The following is a 24,998-nucleotide window of genomic DNA, read 5'->3' on the forward strand; positions in this document are numbered from 1 at the left end:
CTAACTCCACATGAAGGAGTGTGTAATTGACCTTCAACTATATCAGAAACTTTCCATTTTTACATAAGTACCGTATATATATTTTACAAGTTCAGGTTATTACAGAAAACAGTCTATATTTTCTCAACCTTCTATCATATATCACACTTCCGTTATTCTTTCTTATTATACCACAGTCTAGTATATACAGTCACGAAGCTCAATATGTAGTAAATATGCATCCACAGATAGTTGCTAATCACTAGGATCGCTACTATCGCCTCATTACAGACAATGCAAAATAGTACCGGCACAGTCAATTGTTTCTAGTACCCTCAACACTGAAGCTTCGTGACTATATACTAGTAGACTGTGATTATAGCAAAACTGCAGATAACCACACGAATTATGAAAGTATTTTTTTCTTTACCACCTCGTCCTCATTCTTCTCCTCTTCCTCTTTTTTTCTCCTCTTTAGTTCTTGAGATTAAGATTTAATTGTCACTTTCCATCCCACATTTCTTTAAAAAAGTTTAATATTATGGCTTAGTAACGGGAATCATATTTCATAAAGTTCACTCTTCTATCATTCATGCAAGGTAATACATCCTTAAATTACGATAATGTTACCTCCAAAGAGATTATGTCAAAGCAGAACTTAGTCTCATTAAAAGCATCTTATATCAAGAAATCAGGATAATTTGTTGTCTTCTGTTAGCTTATATTATCATGTAAGTACTGAGTGAATGGATTGTAGAAAAACTTCAACCGGCCACACAACTCTTAGCCGATCTGCTTGCAAACTCTGTTTATGCATAGAGCTTGCTACTGGGGATATCCCAACAGGATCGTCCATAGAAATTGTTCCCCCTTCCCCCGACAAACATGTCAGGGCCCTCCCTCCTTGCCAATATTTTAATGAATGATGAAATTCTGTAATTTAGACAGAGTACTAAGACAACAAACTAAGCAAATTTTGAATAATTTCGAGGGAAAAATTGTTCCGGAGCCGGGTATCGAACCCGGGACCTTTGGTTTGACGTACCAACGCTCTACCACTGAGCTACCCGGGAACTCTAACTGACACCGATCCAATTTTTCCCTCTATATCCACAGACCTCAAAGTGGGCTGACAACCGTCAAGCAACCAACTTCAAGTGCACACTAACTCCGTGTGACTTAAATTGTGGTTTTCTGTTAACGAACAGTGACATGTATTATGCAAATCAATATTTCAGGTTTGATACCCGGCTCCGGAACAATTTTTCCCTCGAAATTATTCAAATCAACTTTACAGGGAGTTATACCTGAAATATTGATTTGCGTAAGCAAATTTTATTACAATATCTCCACAAAGAAAGAAAAATGACCATTCAGTAGAAATGACTTAATAGAATTATTCTTTCATGTAAAAAAAATTGTGAATATTTTGTGTTTTTCTCTCCCTAGAAAAGAATAAAAATTGGGCCGAGCCCCCCCCACTCGAGTGATGTCTTCCCCCCCCCCCCAAAGGGTGACTCTGATGCCAACTAGTGTCAGTAATTCGATACATGACAAACTGTTGTTGTTCCTATGGTTGCACGGAGAATTATTCCGATTTACTTCTGACATCTCAATAAATTAAGGCTAAATTTGTTTATTTTTTATAAATATACAGTATAAGAGATGGTCAGCATCCAGGATAGAATTTGGGGTATAGCAAATTGTGCATTCACTTGCTGAGTATATCTTCATTTGCTGCATACAGTCATGGCCAGTTGTCAGCTTCCTTTATAGTTTCTTCTTGTTGATTTTCATAATTCTCATATATTTTTCCATTTCTCCTCTTTTCTTGCTCTGTTGTTGTTTTTCTACTTACTTACTTACTTACTTCAATTTTCTTGATTGAATTCACTTCTAATGGTCTTCCATTTATCTTGACTTCAGTGCTTTTCTTCGTCAGCTTATTTGTAATTTTGTTTCCCTCTCTCCCAAGACACTTCAGCTGTTTTAGCATTCGTAGAATGTTCTGTACTCTCATTGTTTGTGTCTGTTAGAGGATATTGCCTGAATGGAAGTTTGGGGGCCTACTAAAAGGACTGTTTTTTTTTTAAGTAATTGGGTTGGTAGATTATATCCAGGTGAATTGCTTCAATTTCTCCATCGAAGTTAGTTTTGTACTTGCTCACTGGTATGTAATGGGAAAACAATTGACAGAGTACTCGAGCCTCTGCCTCAGTTTCGTAAAATTTGGATCCATCTGTATACACCCTCAGCCATTCTCCTTCAGGGTACTTCTCATTTAACATGCTAAGTGGTGAGCATTTCAAAATTGCTGTATGTGTGTCTGTGTCAGTAAAATTGTCCAGAAGAGACAGATTGGCTAATACGGAGGTATAATCCAATAGACTGGGGATGTCGCCTATAGGTTCGACTTTTTCTGGAATACATAACTCCTTCAAGATCCTTCTATATGTTGTGACTGATTTGCTTGAGTCTTGAGAGTTTGGTTCTGATTTATTTGATGAATCCAGCTGGCCCTCCGTGAAACTCTCATCTTGACAAATCTCGTCAATGCCTTTTTTTAATTTCGAGCTTCTATCTATCTATTATAGGATATTCTACAGTGCTATAGTTTTTTCTCGACCAACGTATTATGTTGTTCATTTAATCATTTTCCTCCATTGTTCCCTATTTAATGTATCTGAACTTGATTGGATGATTTTGTATAAATTGCTGGTGTTATCTTCACTGCTCTGGATATTAGTCTCATTTGACTACGATCTTTCTAAAAGTCCAATCATTATTTTTGTCAGTGATCATGACTTCACTTCCGTATTTCATAATTTGTTTAACATCACAAACTATTAATGTAAAATATTACTATCAGTAGCATGGCGTGGGAATTTCCTGGGTGTTGCCAGTTCGAAAATAATACCACAGTTGAGAGGATGAATTTCTTTCGAGCATTTTACTAAGTTTTAAGAAAAAAAATATATATCTATATATCTTCCTTTCAAAAACAATATGAAATGTATAGAATTATACGAAAAATAATAGAATTATAGGAATAGTAATAATAAATTTGGAAAAAATTTCCTGAAAGTACTGTATTTGAAGATCCGCCAGAAGTTGTGTTGCGCCTACTTGTACTTCAATTCAGTTCGTCGATAACTGTGACTTATTGGACATGTCTGTCGATTCATCCATGACCACAGCAATATAATTTGTTTCACTAATTTCCTTTCTAATTTCATTAAGCATAACGCGTAAAACACATTCAATGAAGTCATTCTCAATGTCATTTGATGTCACAGAAAACACAGTAACAGTCTGAAGGTGGTGGTCTAAATTATTGTCATCAATTTGAGCAACGAGGTGTAAAAGTTTCACATATTTGTCCCTCTTGACAGAGCTATCAGACTCATCCTATCCCTAAACAGAAGTTCTTGCTGGGCCAAGTAACAGCTCAATTCTTCGGCGCTAGATGGCAGTCATATCTTTCATGACATATATTGTGTTACGGGAAACTGGTGGACTTAAATTTTTTATAGAAAAATACAGATTAAGAAATTATATAATAAGGAATATACTTAATTTCTGTTTTTTTTTTTTTATGTTGCTGGCTGCAACAGCGACAATGCTCCTGTTAAATATGGACAGTTAAAACATCGTCCAAATTGAGAAAGGAGATGTTGAAACTGTCCCCCTTCTTGTTCCAAACATATGATAACAGTTTTCCAGAGATAAAAGTCACAAGAGATATTGAGGAAGTCACACATTCCTATGGATAATATTCTACCTTCGAATACTTTATGAAGTTCGTCCATAGAATAAACTGCCATATATGCTGTAGTAAAATCCTGTTGGGATTATCTTAAAAAAAAGTAATCCAAATACTATGGAAGAACTGAAATATAACATCTGAAAAAAAAAAAAAATCCTCTATTTCTCAAAAGGAACTGAAACAAGTTTCAGTAGGCCTACCAGTATCTTCTTTCTTAATTGTATTGAGTAAATGATGTTTTAACTTCTTATATTTAGTAATATTTTACATTAATACTGTAGTTTCCTGCAATGCAACTAATAATCCATCAGTTTTCTACTGAATATGACTAGGAAAGAATGCTATTATTCAATACGAGAAATTGATCGGACTTCCATTCAGCAATTGGAAGCTAAGAAACTTCATACCGTAGTTAACTTTATATCTCAGGAAAGCTTCTCTCTAAAGTACATGAAATTAAGAAAAAGATAACTCTCCCAATAAGTAAAAACAAATTAATAATTCATGAAACTAACTCTACTCAAGCATTAGAAATAGACCTAGTTAAATATACAAGTGACATTTCAAAAGATGTCCTAAAATTGCTAGCATTTAAAGTATAACAAAAAATGGCTTCAAATTTTTACTGATGTACCGTATACTCACTGTCCAACCATATTGGAACAGGTGCTGATGCTACATGTCCACTTTTCTTGTTTTATAATTCCTTGGGTTATGGAGCTACAAATTTTGATGGAGAAGTTGAAGCCATTGACACTTCAAAATCTGTTGTACTGTACCAGATCTCTAATTTTCAACAAGCTGTTCCTACTTAATGATTGTGGAAGTTATTACTGCTATAACAACCAAATTGTCACCTAAAAGTAAAAAACATAACTGATTGTTGAAAAATTATACACCATCCGATTAAGCTTAACAAAAGGATAGATTTTCGTTGTGTGCCAGCACACTGTGGATTATCTGGTATGAAGCTGCCAACAAGGGAAGTAAAATCTTACAAAACCCCATGTCAACTTTATCATTTCCAACAGTTAGAAAACCACCAGAATACCTCAGTCAGCTAAGACGCCTGCCTGCTGATCCAGAGTTCGATTCCCACTTGGGCTGATTACCTGGTTGGGTTTTTTCAAGGTTTTTCTCAATCGTAAGGCGAATGTCAGGTAATATATGGCGAATCTTCGGCCTCATCTCGCTATCACCAATCTCATCGTCGCTAAATAACCTAGTACCAGTAGTTGATACAGTGTCGTTAAATAACCAAATAAAAAAAAAACAGAAGATTAATCAACTCAAAATATCAAGATTTCCACGAAATTTCAAATAATAACAGGTGAGTATAACTTAATGTAGGCCTACAATAAAATATAATTCCTGAGTATTATCCAAGGAAGAGTGGAGTTTTGATTACTCACAGTGTTTGTCAAAACACTTGAACAAAATCGGAATTATTTCTTCACCATTTTGTCCATTGCGCAGTCTTTAAGAAGAAATGAATCAGAATCAGCCTCAGCGATGTGCAGCCCTTCCCTCTAAATCCATTGTGTATGAGAAATATTGGAGAGCAAGACAGTTATGGCATTATTTCCAAGAACTCAGCATTAGTTAATAACAACAACATTAATAGTTTGTGGTGTGTCGAATTACCGGTACTGCATGGTATATCATCAATAACAACTTCTGTGCATAACCAGAGTCTGCACGTGGATCAACTAAGAGTCAGCTGAAGTTTCTTCACAATCTAGTGTTTACCAGTAGGTAGCTTCAAAATAAGTTGAAAGTGCTGGTAATTATTTTTACGCATGTAAAATATGACCACCTCATTTCCCTAATATTTTATGCTTTAAATTATTTCAAGGAAAGTGTTCATTCATTCTAATTCAATTTTATTTTTTCGCTTCCGTAGGCTAAACCCACAGTAAGTATAGAAATTACGTTTGTAGTTGATAGCCAAAATATATTCATCTTCAGATTAATATCTTTCATTACAAAGAGAAATTAACTTATTTCACATTACACGTAATTGAGACTAAAGCTTTTATAAATTCTGAACTAGAATGTTTACAAATTGGTAGCATCATATCATATAATTACCAAATTACAAATGTTTCAGTTCATATTCATTATCTTCTTTAATTTTCAATATTCATCCCTTGGCTGATAATATTAACTGTTTTAAATGAATGGCGGATTAAACGAAATTTCTAAGAAGTATTTTGATAAAAGCATGAGGCAAGAAATTCAACTTCTTCTTCTTCATCATCATCATCATCATCATCATCATCATCATCATCATCATCATCATCATCATCATCATCATCATCTCCCAAACATGTATTAAACCATATGGCCTGTTACGGACTTCATCCATCTTCTTGTAGGATGTCGTCCTATTGATCTTTTCCCTGGTGGTCTGTAATGGAGGTTCCTTTTTGGGATTACTGCTGTTATTCATCCTGTTGACATGGTTTATCCATTTTTCCATGATGATATACTCAGCAGCTCACTGCACGCATTGTATTCTTCACTTAACATAATTAGGAACATTAAATCCAGTCATTTGAATTGGGCAGGCCATGTAGCATGTATGGATGAATATAGTGTGTTAGTTGGAAGACCTGAGAGGATAAAGACCTTTGGAGAATTCGAGACGTAGATGGGAGGATATTATTAAAGTGGATTTGAGGGAGGTGGGATATGATGCTAGGGACTGGATTAATCTTGCTCAGGCTAGGGACAGATAGCGGGCTTATGTGAGGGCAGCAGTGGACCTCTGGTTTTTCAAAAAGTCCTTTGTAAGTAAATAAGATATACTCAGCTCTCCGAAATTCGAAATTAGGGATGATAGGGTTTGCAAAGAGGAAATGCCGAAGAATTGGACCAGGCAGTTTACATTTGGTTTTGTGAATTAAAGGTAATTAGACGAGTGTTGTGTCTTGCAGAAAAAATTTGCTCTGATTTGAGAATAGCTCATAGGCTGATTTTCCCTCATCAATCTTATCTGGAGATGGCGGATTTGATGCATTCCAGTTCAAATCTGTCATTCCCATATCAAATACAAATATAATATATAATTTCATTAGTAATATGGACAACTTCTTAACTTAACAACTCCGCAAGTATAGTTCAATACTATTTAATATTGTACATCACTATACTATACCATACAACACGAATACAATAATAACAAAATAGCTTATACGTACTGCGAAACAGTATTGTTGTTATGTAGGGTACGTTAAAGAAAAATTTCCAATTTTATAAGCAAACAGTTTTGTTTATAAATATTTTTATTCCACGAAAATGTAACCACAGGCATGTACTTAAAGATAAGTCTTATACATCTTGATTACACAACTTTTAACCCTGTATCACTTCGGAATATGTATGATAAGAATTTCTTGTGTTAAATTCTAATGTACCTTGTTTACATGTTTCGACCTATTATGGGTCTCTTCAGAACTGGTCGTTGCTGGTCTTGGTGCCTCTTGTTTTGTTTCCTGTGAGGGTGTGTTCGTGTGGTGTAAAGTGGAGTCAAAGAGTGTGTGTTCTGAAATTGAGTTGTGTGTTGAGAATTTCAACACAGAGACATCAACACAGACATGGAAATACTACACATCCAACCAAAAAGCCAGAAACTAAACACACTAGAACAATATGAAATATACAGACACACAAAAACACACCCCAATGAAATTCTCAACACACAACTCAATTTCAGAACATACACACTCTTTGACTCCGCTTTACATCACACGAACACACCCTTACAGGAAACAAAACAAGAGGCGCCAAGACCAGCAACGATCAGTTCTGAAGATGACCCATAATAGGTCGAAACATGTAAACAAGGTATGTTAGAATTTAACACAAGAAAGTCTTATCATACATATTCCGAAGATAAGTCTTGTTTGAGTAGTTACAGATTTGATCAGAAATAGCATGCTCATCTCGGACTGGACGGGCTGAGGACATACAGGATAGAAATTCTAATAGTGGGGGGCAGTACGAGATTTATATTTGGTCCACGGGTTCTTTAAACAGTTGCAGATTTGCATCTGAACAGGTGCACTGTTTCACAGTACATATAAGCTATTTTATTATTATTGTATTCGTGTTGTATTGTATGATATAGTATAGTACGATTACATGCACAGTATTAAATAACATTAACATAAGACAGAGTTGTTGCAGTATGATAGAGATAATGTGTTGCAAATGTAAGCTACAATATTACTTTTTCGTCGTGTGCAGTAAATATGTCCATAGACTGTAATTTCTTATGTTTTCATGTACAGTACCTGCAAAACTGGAGGGAGTTGGTTGTTCACAAAATAGTTTGGTTTATGAGTGCATGACTGTATGATCAGTTGTCAGATTCTCAGTTTATGAATAAAGAATATGATACGGAATCTAGATACCAGTATGTTTGACAATGTGACAATTACAGTAATTTTATGTACCCATTTTTATTGACAATTTCCACAGGATGCCAGCAGACAACAGGAGCACAATGTATTAGTTCTAGTCGACTTCGCTGTTGCACTCATGACCATTCTTGACCAAATCAACAGAGAGTCTTTCCAAAGGTTTAAACTCAGAATGGGTAAGTCTACCTCTTACATAGACTGCATATCTTAATCATAATGAAGAAAATTGATTGAAAAATGTACTAGACCTTGAAAATTACGAAGATGATGTCTCAGAAAATGTGTTACCGTAACAAATCTATTACTTCATTCTTGGTCAATTAAATCCACTAATTAGAATTTACATAAGTATAAACAAATTATAATGAAGGAAAATGCTGTCAGTTTAAAATTTGCTAAATTTCATTTAAATAATCTTGTAAATTCACTGATAACTAAGTCTCTATAGTAGTTACCAGTACCATTTAAAATTGAAACCTATTTTACATAAAAAAAAATAGCATTAATGTTTCAATACTCTAGGAAAAATTACTTTGCAGCATGAATAATAATTGAATAAAAAATTTGAACATGACCATGATAACACAAAAATAAAACAAAATATATTAATTCAGAATATATTTAAGAAAATTAGCGGTAATACATGTTTATTAAATCTTGAAAAAAAATGAATATGTAACAAAATGAAAGTAACTTTACGTTTAAATTTATTTTCCTTTTCGTTCTCTGTATTTAATAAAATAATATTTTACCAGTACTTGAAATGTTATGGATTTAAAGTTGTATTATTATTATTATTATTATTATTATTATTATTATTATTATTATTATTATTATTATTATTATTATTATTATTATTATTACTACTACTACTACTACTGCTGCTGCTGTTATTATTATTATTATTATTATTATTATTATTATTATTATTATTATTATTATTATTATTATTATTATTATTATTACGTGAGATTAATGAATACTAAAGTTACAGCTTCCATGCCATCTTTTATGTATTCAAAGCTCAGTCACTATGAATATATGTAGATTAGCTTAACACATCCTAAATTTTCTAGGTCTGAACCATGGACCAGTGATAGCAGGAGTGGTGGGTGCACAAAAGCCCCAGTATGACATATGGGGCAACACTGTTAATGTTGCCTCACGTATGGATAGTTGTGGCATAATGGGACGATTGCAGGTATGTTACATGCAACCTTCAAAATAATCCTTGAAAATTGTAGTTTCATTATGACGTAATCAACTCTTTAGTAACAATACTTACACAGAGCTGTTAGTAGCATTTGGGGCCGTCAGAGTGCGGCTCCTTACTGTGAGAGTTCAGGCGTAATCATGGAGTGAAATGGACATCGAGAGGCATTAGGTTTGTTTCTGCAGCGAATTTGTGATGCTTTAACAACTGTTCCAAAATCAAATATTGTGCATGATCAGCAATCAACAATTTGTAGCTAATTTCAAATCATCCCGCAAGAACACTCATATGGTATTGTAAAATAATTTACTAATGATGTAGCATATTGAAGCGTTATAGGGCCTTTGGTCCACTATATTTCGTCCACTTTTTCTTTTGTCCACTGACATATTTGTCCATTTCATGATTCGTCCATTAAGTTTTGTCCACTGACCATTTCGTCCACTATGGCAAAAAAAATAGATGACATGAAACATAATTCATTTGGTGAAAAAGTAATTTATTTAAATTTAAATGTGTTGTTGAATGTACATACTGTTTGTATTATGAACATGATTAATAATAATTTTCTTCTCCTGAAGAACTTCAGCAGGGTTAATTTTTAAACTACATGAAATTCCTCACAGATATGTTTCCAGTCAGCCGTCGTTCTTGTAGTCTTCATAGCGTGTAATCATTTCCCTGATGAGTTCATGATTATTAACATGTCTGACTTAATGGTGCACGGACTCGCTTGTGTTCTCCCAACAGTTGAGTAATCACCTGCTCATTTGATTCCTGTTCATCCAGCAAGATTTCCAAAAACTTCCAAATGCTGGGATGATGAACAACCATGAGTTTTTTAGATTTACTATGCCAACCTTCGACGGTATTGTTAATTCTCTGTTCCTCACTCAAGACTGCTTCTCACATTCCATAACCATGTTTCCGGTGTTGTAATTGTAGGTGAGAAACACAAATATGTATTCTAAGATGGATGAAAGGTTATGGACATAAAACTTGTGGACAAAATGTATGGATAGACGTAAATTGTGTGGACAAGAGAACGTGGACGAAAGGTAATGGACGAAACAAATTGTGGACAAAAGGTAGTGGACAAAAGGCCCGCAAACTTATTGAAGACATAATTAAATTTCACAGTATACAGTGGAACCTCTATTATCCGTGGTAATGAAGAGGATGGGTTGAACAGTTAATTGAAAAAATCTGATAATCCGTACTATGAAAGATTTTAATTAAGTGCATAGACATTTACAGTTCCGTAATTTGAAACTCCTGCCATACTGCAACCACTGGCGTCTTCACACTACACACTGCACTATACAATATTATGCTGGTTATAATAAATAACCAAAACAAGAATTGAAAAGACTACAGTGGACTATAGTGAATTTTATGTTGTCAGCAAACAACTGGATACATTAAGAAGATTGATTGATTGATTGATTGATTGATTGATTGATTGATTGATTGATTGATTGATTGATTGATTGATTGATTGATTGATTGATTGATTGATTGATTGATTGATTGATTGATTGATTGATTGATTGATTGATTGATTGATTGATTGATTGATTGATTAACCCAATGAAGTATAGTAATAAGTAGCACTTTAACTTTTTTTTTATTAAATCGCGCACACTTGTAACATCAATCCCGTATTCTGACGAGAAATGGAACACAGTTTACCCTTCAAACTGCTCAATTATTTGCATTTTTTTTTCGATACTTAGCAAAACACATTTTCTTTTGACACCCATAGGAGACATTTTACATAGTTTTATACAGTATAGCCAATCGAACAGTAGGACAAGAACTGAATGGTCCACGGGTTTGCAATTGTGTGAAAGTTCTTGGAGTAATTTCCTTGAAGACAGATATTGACTATGTTACAAGTTGGGAAAAAAAATCTCCTCTCACAAGTAACTGTTTCTGTTGCCAGCAGCAGCAGCATTCCTACTGCATACTGTGTAACAATAAAGACTTGTAATAACACTCTATAGAAAAAAATACTTACTAACATAATGAACAGTACTTGTATTTTCTTCTGCAGCAAAATAAAAAAAGGACTAAGAGAACAATAGTCAGATAATCTGCTGATCATTTAATAAGATAACGGATAATCGGGGTTCTACTGTATATTTTCATAACCGATATGGATGAGCATGGAAACACAAACGATTAATGCAAAAAGTAAAAGTGTGCCAGTCCGGTGGATAAAGATACCACAGTACAACTACCTTACTGGTAATGCGCATGTGACAATGAGATTTGAGATTGGTTTCCGTTTGATTTGCACATCTTTCTGCCTGTTAGGAAATGATTTGGTGATGGTTTGATATGCTGTAAGAACGCCTGACTCTTAATCAGCAAGTAGTCAGAGTTTAAAGTTATTGCTGCATGAACAGTAAAGTTGATGTGCGCATGCTCATGACAGTTACAAACGTTGTGAACTGCTGCAGAAACAAACTTATTCAGTGATGCCATTCAATCTGGTTGAGAGTGTTTCTTAGTAAGTTGACATGTTTAAATTGTTATCATTGTGTGTAAGTTATACTTATATTGTTCATTTTCAATTATATCACGACTTAAGAATAGTCTGGAACAAAGAGTTTTTATGTATGATACATATACAAAAACAAACTGTGCAGAATTGTAGTAAGGCAATTCGTAAGAAAATCTCCTGGCAATCCTATTCCAGATAGGGAAACTGTTCGTCTACTTGTTAAAACATTACGACAAACAGGATCTTATAACAACACATTAATACTGAAAATCTGCACTCAAAATAAATAAAAATTTTCATCTGTGTAGTGAAAAATGTATAATAGGTATATAAACAATGTAATGAAAACATTTAGTCTGATATGAAACATCATATATTGTAATTTATTTATTCATATATGGTACTTTATTTATTATACATTTTGATCTTAATCTCCTTTTTACATTCAAATAGTGTTTATTTGCTTAAGTGTTGAGTAATTTTACCTATTTCATTTCATTATTTGTACTCTGTTTTTTTTTATTGGACGCTAAATTATATCTCATTGCAGTCTTGCCTTCTTGCATGTTTGAGGCTGCATCATTATTTCTCTGCAGGATTGCCTACATACTTGTCTTCTTTACCTGGTGTACTTTCATCTTCAACTTTTTTTTTCTCCTTCACTTTATGTTCATTATCTTCAGCCTTGTTTTCATCTGTAACATCAGGCTTCCATCTCCTCAACTTTTTACCTTCTCTCTTCGCCTTTCTGTGACTTTGTAATATTTTCTTAATTTCTCGTTTTTTAAGCATTTCCTCTTCCTTTCTGTCCTGTTGAAGCTTCTTCCTTCTCTGCCCCTCTCTGAATCTTTCATGCTCTGGATCAATGTCAAATCCACCTGATGCACAGGAAATTGTGTGTTTCATGTGATTTATGATGTGGTAAAGTTTATGGTGGGCTTGTGTTAGAAGAATAAGAATTTCTGTGTCTTCTAATACAATATGTTTTCCTTCCCTATTTTCTGTTTCTACTACTTGAATTTTTTGAAGGAACTGACCCAGATTATGAACTTTGGTGAGAAGTGTTCGTATTGAAACACTGTTACCTTCTGTAGCATTTCTGTATGGAATTTCTTGAAGAAATTTTTCATAATAATCTCTCTCATTCATTTCTATATCTCTGAGATTTGCAGTTGATTTTTCTGGAGTTTCTGTATGATATAAATGATTTTTGTTGTCTGTTCTCTTACTTCCAGAGAGCGATAATGATCGAGGACCTTCACCTATACCATTCTTCCGCTTACCTCTTTTGTCAGTATTATAATTATTTCGATGTGAAATTTGAAGGTGACGTAGAAGTTTTTTCAGGTTTTCGTTTGCAGCCTCCAAAAGTTTCAGTGCTTTAACAACATTGTCTGCCTGATTCTCTGTCTGTTTTTCTGATAACTCCGTTACCTGCAGTATATGAATGGCGTAAGAAATATTTTTATGTGCTCTTCCACACAGAATTATAGGTTTTGAGCCTCTGAGGACTCCAGGTCTATCATTTATTTGGTCGTCATCTTTTTTAGATTCATGATATTTTGCTGTTATAGCTTTTAAATAATTGTAACATCCATTACCTATTTCTCTGTGCTTCAGATGAAATTTTCTTAAACTGTTGTAACTTCCGGTTTTACACCATTGAATATTACTGGTCTCAATTTTTGAATAGAAATGACAGAGACCTAGATTTGGTTTCACATTAATTGTAATAGTCGGAAATCTCGGCCACTTCTCCTTTTGCTTACTCCGTGTAATGTAATGTGTTGCATTTGTGTGATATAGGTTACAGAAGACACAGCCAAAATTCTGATGGGAGCTGGATACGAATGTGAGTGCAGGGGGCCGACTTACGTCAAGGGCAAAGGCACGCTGACCACGTACTTTGTGAAGACACCCTTTGATGAGAAATAAACTACACTGCACTCCAGGTGGAGTCCCTGTGAAAGAAGAAACAGTTTCATCAGCAAACAGAGGAGTGTCTTGGTTCGAACGCTCCAAAGAGTACAAATATAATGGGGAGCACAATGCCAAAATGCTATTACATAGTGACAACTTGCTCGAAGTTTGGAAAACTTCGTTATTAAGCTTAAGAGGCGAAGTCAACAAAGCCATAGGTACCAGCCCCATAATTACTCATTCAATTGATTACTTTTTTAATTCCTTACCATTAGGGCTTGAAGTTGAGGAGAAATAATGTTAATAAACTAAGAAATCACGATTTGTAAGAAAAATTTTTATTTTATATTCTATTCAGACCTTTGAAATATGGTCACCATTCACTGATTTACTCCCATAATATAAGAATAAAAAGTGTTACGACAGAACTACTTTGTGACTTAAGTCTTACTCTTTTCATTACTATTATGTTTAAACAAGTATGCTATTGCTACTACATATAGATCTTCCCAACCTTAAAAGACAGTACCGGTACTCAGGAAATTATGTGTAGCACCATTTTCAGATGTAGATGCTAAATCGTGCTGAGTCTCTCCATGTCTAATACTTATTGCTACAAATCTAAATAGTAAATAATACAGTAAAATCTCTCTTATCTGACACCAAAGAGACCAGACTAGTTCCGGATACGAGATTTTGCCGGATAATTGAATAAATACCGATATATACAAAAAAAAAAAAAATAAGAGTTCGTATTTTATGGTGTCAAATGTTGAAATTGCAGCCATGTGAAGCTTATTTCTCTATCACTTGCTCATAACTGAATAAACATAAAAACTGTGTGGATTTTCCTTATTAAAACACATCACACAATACAAATAATACACTAATTCCAGGTTCGAATATTCACTGAAAATTAAAGTTCGTGCGATCTTCCTAATGTGGCAACACTGATGGTCCGAAGGTAACTAAATAAACTGTATGGATTTTCTTTAATAAAACACATCACGCAACACATATAATACATTAATTTTAGGTTTGAATATTCACTGAAAATGAAAGTTTGTGTGAACTTCCTAATGTGGCAAAACTGACATCCCAGATTGTGGCAATGTGGCAGTTTCAAATTGTTTTTTGGCCCAGCCAAAAGTGCCGTTGTTTTGGTATTGCCAGTTATTTTGATGCTGGTTACGAGTGATTTTACTTATTACAGTATTATGAATATTGGTAATGTACGTGTTTAATGCTATCTTAAATGATGTCTATGAAATACACAGATAATGAATCATGAATGTGAAATTATGGACTATATGACGTATTGTGTCATATTTCGTATTTTTGGCATTTTACAGTTTCCCCGATCTTTTAGGTTTCTGTTTTTGCCAGTGTTCTCAGTGGACCTTTACTTTGTTCCTTTCTTATTTTGTATACTAAGCATTCAAAACACTGGATAGCCGTTTCTTTGACTGTCTTGCTAACATTCATTTTTTTAAGTAATTTAACACATTCATTGCAATCCTTCGTTCCTTACCCTGAGTTTGCCAATATTGGGCTTTGTCCCACTTTCTTTATCCATTGTAAAATAAAATATATAACATGATTCTAACACAAGTATCACATACAACATCACACGCTTCAACATCACAAGTGAATTTTTGAAACTATAGTACTATATAAGTGTGCAACCTTCAACCATATGTGTTGATGTGAGCGACTCTTTGTTAGATTCGAACAGTGGCGAAGCTCTTAAGAGGCTTTTGAGGCTTAGCCTACCCAAAAATTTTGAGTTATTATACCTAGTGACATTAGTCCTATAAGTTCATAATAATGATGTATCGTAACACTTGGTTTCACTCTGATCCTTCCATATATTAAGTTCACTGTTGGCAGTCATTCCATAATCGTAAGTTCAGTGCGAGGCTTGTGGCAAAAGCCTCTACTACGGTGGCTACGACCTTGACTCGTAAGCATGAGGGGGAACCAAGGAGGGACTATCAATTCGCCACATCTCCATACAAAACAAGACTAGCCTTCCGCCACATTAATACGTTGTGCTACTTTGATGTTCTATAAATGCGCTGCATTATTGAATGTTAGTTTAATCAAAAGTGCATGCGTGTATGTGTTACATATTAATCTTGTGAGAGAACACTGAGATCATTATTTTTAGAAATAAAAGAGAAACCGTTTTCATGTTGGACATTTGAAACAAAATGTGCTTACAAAGATAGGAGATCAAACCACGTTTACATATTAAAATAGCGAATGAAAAAAGACAAAATAGAAATTTTCAATTTTCATAGTATAAGAAATATCCTTTTCTAACAGGGTACTCTGAGATAAATAAGTTATATTGTTACGCCTTTGTTCTGTTTGGGGGTGAAAATGAATGTCATCATCTTCTTGTAAGCTCTGTGTCACAAAAAATTTTGATAGGAAAGCCAAGAAACATCTGCTATATATAAAAATATAAGATAAGCAGATTGTTTCAACCTAGCCGGTATTTACACCTCAGCTTCGCCACTCTATTCAAAATGTAATTCTGCTGCTGTAAGGAATTTTTGTTTTGGTCATAATTAAACACTGAGGTATGATAAACACTTCCGGTTTGTTTAAAAAAAAAACCTTTAACATTAGTCAATACCGATATTTCTTTCGTTTGGTTGCTCCATGCACAGTTATAAACAAAAAGAGTTTCTCTCTAGCTAACTTTCTTGTGTTACAGTCAGTGAATTTTCAGAAAATTTCTGATATAAAAATTTATAACTTACTGGTACCGGTACGAAAAAATATTTGATCCATATGAAGTAGATCTTATTCTTGAACATCTTATGGGTTCAGAAAATATTACCGTCGTGTTTTTGCTAATGGTTTGTCATTTATAGCTTAATAAATATGGAACAGTAAAAAAATCTGTTGGAACTCAAAATTTTATATTTATGTAAATTTGAAGCAACAAGAATTTATGACAGATTTAATACTGATGTCATCATAATATAGAATGAAAACTGCTCTAGAAGATGATGTATTCACTGTCTTAAATTTACGACATTTAATATTGCCTTATTTAAAATTGATTTGTCACCGTCACCAAGCTGTACATTGTGTGGAGGAGGACAAAATATGATTTTGGAACATCTGAAATCTTGCGGAGCTTTGAAGACACACACAGATATTCTTTCCAAATATTGGGATGCATGAAAAAAATTATTTTATTGTCAAATTCTGAGTATTAGATGCATACATACATATTGCCTTACTTGGCAACAGCACAAACAACACTAGAATAGGAAAGGACAGAGTGACTTAAAAGGACGTATGTTAGAAAGAAACGGAAGTTTTCATTAATTTGTGCATTTTTAAGGTTGAGACATTCTATATATAGTTTGAAGCAAAATACACACATACACTGTAAAAAGGTAAGATTTCCTCTTCCTGTCATAAGAAAGCAGTATAATACCTTTAATTTTCCAGTAATTTAACTTACTCTACTATATACACAGAGTAATAACAGGTACAGATTAAATTTATGAAATGACTGGTTGCATAGAGGACAAAATTGTCTTGCAAAACTTAACTTTGAGCCCTGGTAAATAAAACAGTTTTCATCATTCGGCTGAGGATAAAATGATGAAAGTGTAGTGTTTCTTATTGAAGTGAACATAAACTAGTCACATTTAACATAGTATTGTAATCTTGGCAGGGTTGGGGAAAAGAAAAGGGTGAGTGGTAAAGATAAGAAGTTTATCATGTGTTTGTATGAATACGTTTTTAAATCTAATTATGAAAATACCTCCTTGAAAAATGATGATGCAGTTAATATCAGTTAACACCTTCTTAATGTACAATATTATGAAAATATAAATTTTACTTGTATAATTTTGAGATGAACAAAAGCCAACATATGAAATTAAGGAACATAAAAACAATCATACTACATACGAACATTTAACTCTTAACCCGAAAGATACATTAAAATCACACTTACAGGAAGATTGGTCTAGGAGAATGGGCAAATTTCATTATTGTTCCCATGAGTAATTTATACACATTTAGTTCAAGATAATATATTTTGAACAATAAACACATATTTTACAATAAATATGATTAAAACATTTAATTTAAGATAATTTATTTTTATCAATTAACCAGAAGCAGGTTACAGATGTCTACAGAAGCAGCTGCACTATGGAAGTATTTAGTGAATAGTAGACCTCGAATAACATTGTGTGAAGGCGTTTTTCTGGATTTCGTTGGGGTTGAATATGTCATACAAACTTGTCTTTTCCTAGATATACGTCATTTGTTGGAGAAGTATTAGGAGAATGAGGTGGGGCTGTTTTATGTCTATGCTCATCTGGCAACTTCATTTGGGATTTGTATGTCTCTTTCTAACCACTCGTCATCTGACTCTGAATCTGATGTTTCAGTTTGATTAGCACTAGAGATGATAAAATCTGGGTTTGGGCAAAATCATCTAAATGTGGGCATTCACCTACTTCATTTCATCACCAACTTCATCTTCATCTTTTAGCCATTGCTGCATTATTTTTAGAAAATTAGCATCAGTGGGCATAACTGACATGGTTAGGGTGACCAGACATCCGGATTTTGCCGGACATGTCCTGCTTTTTTTAGAATTTTGTGAGCATCTGTCCGGCTTTTTACGATAAAACCAAAATGTCCGGCTTTCTGCCTTTCAACAACATAATGTACCAAATACTGAAATACATTATATAACATAAAATCTGAGGTAAAAAGTATGTTTCTGTCGTTATATGAAAAATATGCATTTATGAATTCTGTGTTCTGAAAGAATTTGTTTTGAAGCAAGACGAAGCATTTTTCTTGGAAATAATAGATTTTCAGTGGAATACATTTTTTGAGCAGGTTGTGAATGTTAGTTGTTTTCAAATTTTGCTGTATTTATGTTAATTCTTTTTTCAATTATTGGACATAATGCCAATGTTGAAAGGGTATTTTCACTATTCAACATCCCATAGTCAGATGAAAGGAACAAACTATCAGTAGAAGCAATAAAGGATATTGTAACAGTACAATATAATTTGAAGCATTTTACATGTAAAGAATTTCACACCTAGGCTATTTATTGAAATCCCCAAAGCTACTGAAGGATATTTCCTCTTCACAGAAGTATGAACAATGAAATTGTGAGATTAACAACAATGCATAGCTTTGGTACTGTGTTTGCTTATTGTTTTATTGTCCTTGGTGAATGAAAAGGAATTTAATGTGTTGTCAGGCTTTTTTTCAAAATGTCCTGCTTTTTTTTCTTCAAATATCCTGCTTTTGAACATTTTGATCTGGTCACTCTAGACATGGTGGGATATGTTTGCAATAACTGTGGGATATAATAAAAATTAATTACCGAAAAGAAATTAAACACAAGCTATACTTATAACAATATTGAAATTGACGAACTACCTGTACTACATAATATGATATACTGGTCTGTGAGACCAGACAGTAATTGCATACTTTAATAAGAAACAGAGACAACAATGCAGTGAATAGATTTAGATTACAACCACACTACAGCATACCTGAAGAAGGACTATAGAAAACATTGTTCAAAGGATAAGACACAATAGTAAGTAGTATTGCATATTTAAGAAAAAAAAATACTATACCGGCCTGGCAGACCGGTATTTCGGGTTAAGGGTTAAGGTTAGAGTTCTGATGTCGCTATGGTTGTATCAAAGTGGTTGATATTCTCTCAGATTGGCAACTAAAAATTCTAGAAGTCTGAATGTCACAGTGCGAACAACTGAAAACTAAATAGGTTAAAGTAGCTCTGTGTGTGCACAGACACCACTGTACTGCATCTGATTCTTTCAAAATTCAAAGTACGATCAGAAATTTATAGTCAGTATCGTATATGTTTTAGGAAATTCTAACCATACTTAACAACCACTATGAAAGATTTTCCAAGGAATTTTGTATTTGCTATTGTTGATACTATTTTTTTTATCTTTTTATAATCTATACCATGTACAGTATATCGTGTTTGGTGAGAATATGGCTTTTGTAATTACTAATTTTTGTTAACATAAGTTAAAATTTGGCGCATGAAGGATCTTTGTAATTCAGTTGTCGAAATTATGAGTATTTCTCAACTCCAAGGAATTCACCAGATCTCTGATATTATCTTAATAAGCTTACTTACTCTTTAAACATGTTGTCATTTGTACGGAGTTATTATAGTTTATTTCTGTATTCAAGGAATGTTATTTAATTATTTTATTCTGGTAATACAGAATGTCGTTCATTTTAAGGTTTTCAGCATTGGGTTTTACAATATGGATTGTTATCAGTACAGTACATATAATAATTTAACATGGCATATGGAATATGTAGTGATCTGATGGCAATTGGTCCCTAGCCTTCAGTGGATTAACTTTCTTACTGGAAACTAGCCACTTACTTGCCGACTAATGATACATATTCAACCTTAGTGGGCCCAACTGTCAACAGAACACGTTTTCTTCTTACAATCAGATAGAGTACACTGATTGCAGTAGTTATGGCCCAAATTCTTAAACGAATAATTTGTATTATATGCACTGACTCAGCAAAGATACATACAGTGAATGCTGTTAATTTTTAACATTCCCAATAATACGTGTATGTTTGAGAACACCAGAAATATGAAAATATAAATTTTATATTAACTCATCACATTTGTAATATTTTTCTCGTAAAAGTGGAATTGTTGTCGTGTAAGGATTGCTGAATGAAACTCTTGGTGCTGAATTTTTAATTATTGCCGGCACTATGTCTGTAACATTTTTTTGATTATAGCAAAATCACGATGAATGGGTAAAATATGTTCATTGAATTTCCAGTAGCAGAGAAAGAAGCTATTAAATTATCGATAAGTTGATGTAACAGTTAAGATAATATATTAATAATTCTAGTGTCTCTAAGTATCTGAAGAAAGAGATTAGGTGTGTGTTATAAGTTAAAAATTGTAAGAGGTTATATTTTTAAAATAAAACAACAACATTATAAACATAGGATACAATTACTTTATAAACAATACTCTTTAGAATAAAAGCAACTGTATATAGATTTCAGTACCACAACATTAGCTCTCTTGTAATATAGTACCATTGAAGGTCATTTTTTCTTAACTATCCTCGGATGTTTCTTTCTTAAAATGATAATTTTTCCAGATAACATGCATTAAACTGGAAGAAAAAGAGAACTCTTGTAACTTGCAAAAGAAAGAAGTTGGCTATTCCAAACCGTAATATACAAATTTTAAATATTATATACAAATGTCTTATAACACGGGAAGTTTGAATCTAAAGCTTGTAATTTTTAAAGGTGAAGATTATTTTTTCTATTGAAAAGAGTGATGTGGAGAAAAATAAGGATATTAAACTATTTAATATAGGCTAAGTCTAAATATTAAAATATACATCAGTAGCCTAATTTCTTGTACAAAATCCACTACCAGTTACTGGTAACCTATCGAAATTCTCATACTATGAATGATACTGTTGAAGAGAGGCATTGACATAACCTCGTTGAATAAAGCGAGATAAAAAAAATGAGGTCCACAACTGTGAAGTAACGGTTAGCACGTCTGGCCGCGAAACCAGGTGACCCCAGGTTTGATTCCCGGTTGGGACAAATTACCTGGTTGAGGTTTTTTCCGGGGTTTTCCCTCAACTCAATATGAGCAAATGCTGGGTAACTATCGGTGTTGGACCCCAGACTCATTTCACCGGCATTATCACCTTCATCTCATTCAGACTCTAAATAACCTAAGCTGTTGATAAAGCGTCGTAAAATAACCTACTAAAAAAATGAAAACAGCCTAGGGTGTTGGGTTATTAATTTTGCCATCAACTTGATGGTATTTCACCCAATTAATATTCTTTGCCATGCTTTGTCTCACTTCAAAGTCAATGTAACATATTTATGTCCATGACTCACTGAAATATACTTTCACTTTATCATACTTAAAACATAAGAAATATTACAGCAACTTAAAATTGTTTAAGAGTACAAATTTTCACTATACACAAGTTTTTTTTTTTCAAATCTACTTTATAACATGACTGCATTCAATTTGACTTTTTTTTATAAATAATCATTCCTCGGCCGATTGGTACCTATGTCTTATCGCAGTAGGAAATTTTGTAGACGATATTGTAAAAATGTTACACCAAAGACACACCAAAGAGTGAGCATATCATCGACATCTTCATTGCTAAGCCATCAATATATCATACTTAATCATAATTCATTCTCATAAACCACCTTCAACTAATAATGTGTGTGCATATGTGAAAGAAGATACATATACCTGTTGACAATCTTGTGTCTTGTTCTTTCATCCATATCTTAGAGAAATGTATTCTATATATTAAAACAGGCGCCATGTTGGGGATATTTAAAATGACTTGAAGGTAAAGAAAGGGGTGGGCAGACTTTGAAACAGGAGTTTTAAACCACTCTTCAGTTAAGTGAAACTGATATGTAAATACACGAATTACTGCATATTTCTCTTCTCTTGGACCTTAGTTTTCCAACTCCTGGTATGGACTTTTGAAATGGGCAATGTAACAAGTTTAAGTGAAATATTATTTGAAAGATTTCTTAAATGAAAATAAAATATGGTTATATATTACTAATAATGTATTTTTGTAATAGACATTTTCGACTGTAAATGAGAAAGATGTTTTAATGTACAGGATAAATGATATTAAACACTGCCCAAGTTAATTGATTACTCCACATAAAGCCTTTTACTTATATTTTAAACAAGTTATTATTTGTGGATTGATTGATATTTCGAAAGATTTTGATAATAATTAAGATATTTCTAAAAAAATATATAGATAGCTCTATTTTTTTAATGTACGAAGTACAATGATAGACATGAACTAAATTTGACAAACAGCATACTTGCACATGAGTGAAGCCATGGGTTTTTTACGAGATATAAACAGAATTACATCTGTCGAAAAGCTTCATGGACTTCCTGTGACAAAATCAAAATACATAGTTACATGTTATTATATCTGATTAAGAAGGATTAGTGGAGTAGGATGTTCTTGTATTTTAACTTCGGGTTTAAATGATTGATTAAATGGCAAACTTACTAGTGTTAATTATATAAGCACGTGTGGCTTACAGCTGTTTTGATGTATACTGTACACATGCTTATATAATTAACACTAGTAAGTTTGCCATTTAATCAGTCATTTATATTTAAGTGTCAAAAGTAGTGTACGCAAGATTCAAGAAGGATTCGGGTTTAAATTAAATCTTAATGGAGGGAGGAACATATATTCATAGTTTGGTACCGTACTTGCGTAATGTTCTAATGTCTTGAATTTTAACTTGTAGATTTGTTTAAGATATTTTCAAGCTGTTTGTTTCATATTTATATTGTTATAAATCATTAGGAAATGTGTAATACATTCCAAATTGTTGAGTTAATCTTGTTGATTTACTTTCAAGTTTCTTTTTATGTTATTTGTAACTGGTGTTACATTAATCTTAACTTAAAAGCCTAGTAAATCTATTTTTTCTATCTTAGAAAGCATGTTGAAATGTTCAGATAGTCAATATAATATGATATACAGTAATATAATATAATATTGTTTTATTAATTCACTCTAATTGACATATCACAAATACAAAAAGTCAATGACACTTTTTGAATTTAAATTCTATTATAGTCTCAATCATGCCATGGTATGAAAGAAAAATTTCATAACCTCGAGTGGGATTCGAACCTGCGACTTCCTGTACTCTGGTCAGGCGCTCTACCACTGAGCTATCGAGTTCGTCTCGTGTCAAAGGCTTGGAATTATCCTTTCATACTGGCGACTCTGTTATAGAGTACTGTCCATAGTGTCTGATCTAGTCTGCACTGCTTATGGGCGTGAAGAAACTTTACAAATGTAATCTTCATCTTACGATGTTTGGTGACGTATATGTCACCAAACATCGTAAGATGAAGATTACATTTGTAATAATTTTTTATATTTGTATAGTACACAATGATCACTTACCGTACATGGGTAAGTGTCATTGACTTTTTATATTTGTGATATGTCAATTAGACTGAATTAATAAAACAATATTATATTATACGGTATTATATCATATTTTTTCCTAATTCTCTTTCTCTCTCTAATAAGAAATAATAAACAATCTTCCTCAGTATTCATAAATTTATATAAGATAACATTGTTAACAAGACGTAGTAAAGCAGAAAGTTGAATTACATTTTCTGTATTCAATCCAAGAATTTTTTTCAGACAAAGGCTTATTCTGTTGACTTAGTATCCTCAATATGGTGACTTAATAATCTAATGCCTAACTGAAGATTGAAGCTACTGTAAACTCTGTGTTGAACCTCCATCATCTCTTCTCGTGACTATCCTGTATTCTGTGAATTCCCAGTGAATCACTGTATGTCCTGATCTCACCTTGCTGTAAGCGTTCCTGTCACTTATATTTCATGTCTACCAACATATATATATTTCCTTGTAATGGCCTCTGAACACAGAAATATTTTGTGAAGATGTCATTCTGTACAGCATTTGTCTCTATTAGCTTCAAGCCTTTGTGATGTCCAATGGCCTGGTATGAAATGTGATATGAGGAATTTATGTCTGGAAATGTTTTTTTAAACAAGTTGTAAATAGTCAAAGCAATAAAACATTGCCATCATGAACGCCTCATTAGTAGCCTACTGTAACCATAAGTGTTCTTTAATATAATTATATAATGACATGTAGGAAGACCAGAGAATAGGGATTATAAAGAATGGACACTGAGCGAATTTTCCTGTGTTTTATTTCTCTGTGCGCCAGAGTTTAGTTCCACTTTCAAGCGCTAGAGGTTAGTGTAATCGTGCATACGCTAAGATAATAATTGAGTATAGAGTTGAGACACAGGATCCAAACATCGCCTACCTTATTGCATAATCCAGTAACGCTTTGCTTCAAATAAATTCAAGTTAACAGTTTTTCCTTATTTCTCAGTGGCAAACTAGTTGTAATAATTTTTTTTTTATATTTCAGATATAATAAATTATATTGTAAAATAATATAATACATTATAAAATTAAGTATCGAATTCGTTTAATATTTGTACCTATATAGTATAATATAGGTATATGGTTTTACTTCTAAT

General features: G+C 33.1%; 1 protein-coding gene and 1 non-coding gene across 5 annotated transcripts in view; one reads left to right on the plus strand and one right to left on the minus strand.

Annotated features, from left to right (window-relative positions):
* The window catches only part of Ac76E (adenylate cyclase type 2 Ac76E), a 1,046,273-nt gene extending 1,021,740 nt beyond the window's left edge, over positions 1-24,533 (plus strand). For 3 of the 4 annotated variants that reach the window (XM_069845293.1, XM_069845295.1, XM_069845294.1), the window contains exons 21-23: positions 8,231-8,348; positions 9,249-9,373; positions 13,701-24,533. In XM_069845293.1, coding sequence (XP_069701394.1) covers positions 8,231-8,348; positions 9,249-9,373; positions 13,701-13,829 — 372 coding nt within the window. In that variant the 3' untranslated portion in view covers positions 13,830-24,533. The remainder of the gene's footprint in view (positions 1-8,230; positions 8,349-9,248; positions 9,374-13,700) is intronic. The other variant, XR_011335836.1, reaches the window with a different exon arrangement.
* Positions 981-1,052, minus strand: TRNAD-GUC (transfer RNA aspartic acid (anticodon GUC)). Its single transcript has one exon. It is a non-coding gene; the product is annotated as a tRNA-Asp (tRNA).
* Positions 24,534-24,998: the final 465 nt, after the last annotated feature.

The sequence above is a fragment of the Periplaneta americana genome, chromosome 14, assembly GCF_040183065.1.
Source record: "Periplaneta americana isolate PAMFEO1 chromosome 14, P.americana_PAMFEO1_priV1, whole genome shotgun sequence".
Lineage (NCBI taxonomy): Eukaryota > Metazoa > Arthropoda > Insecta > Blattodea > Blattidae > Periplaneta > Periplaneta americana.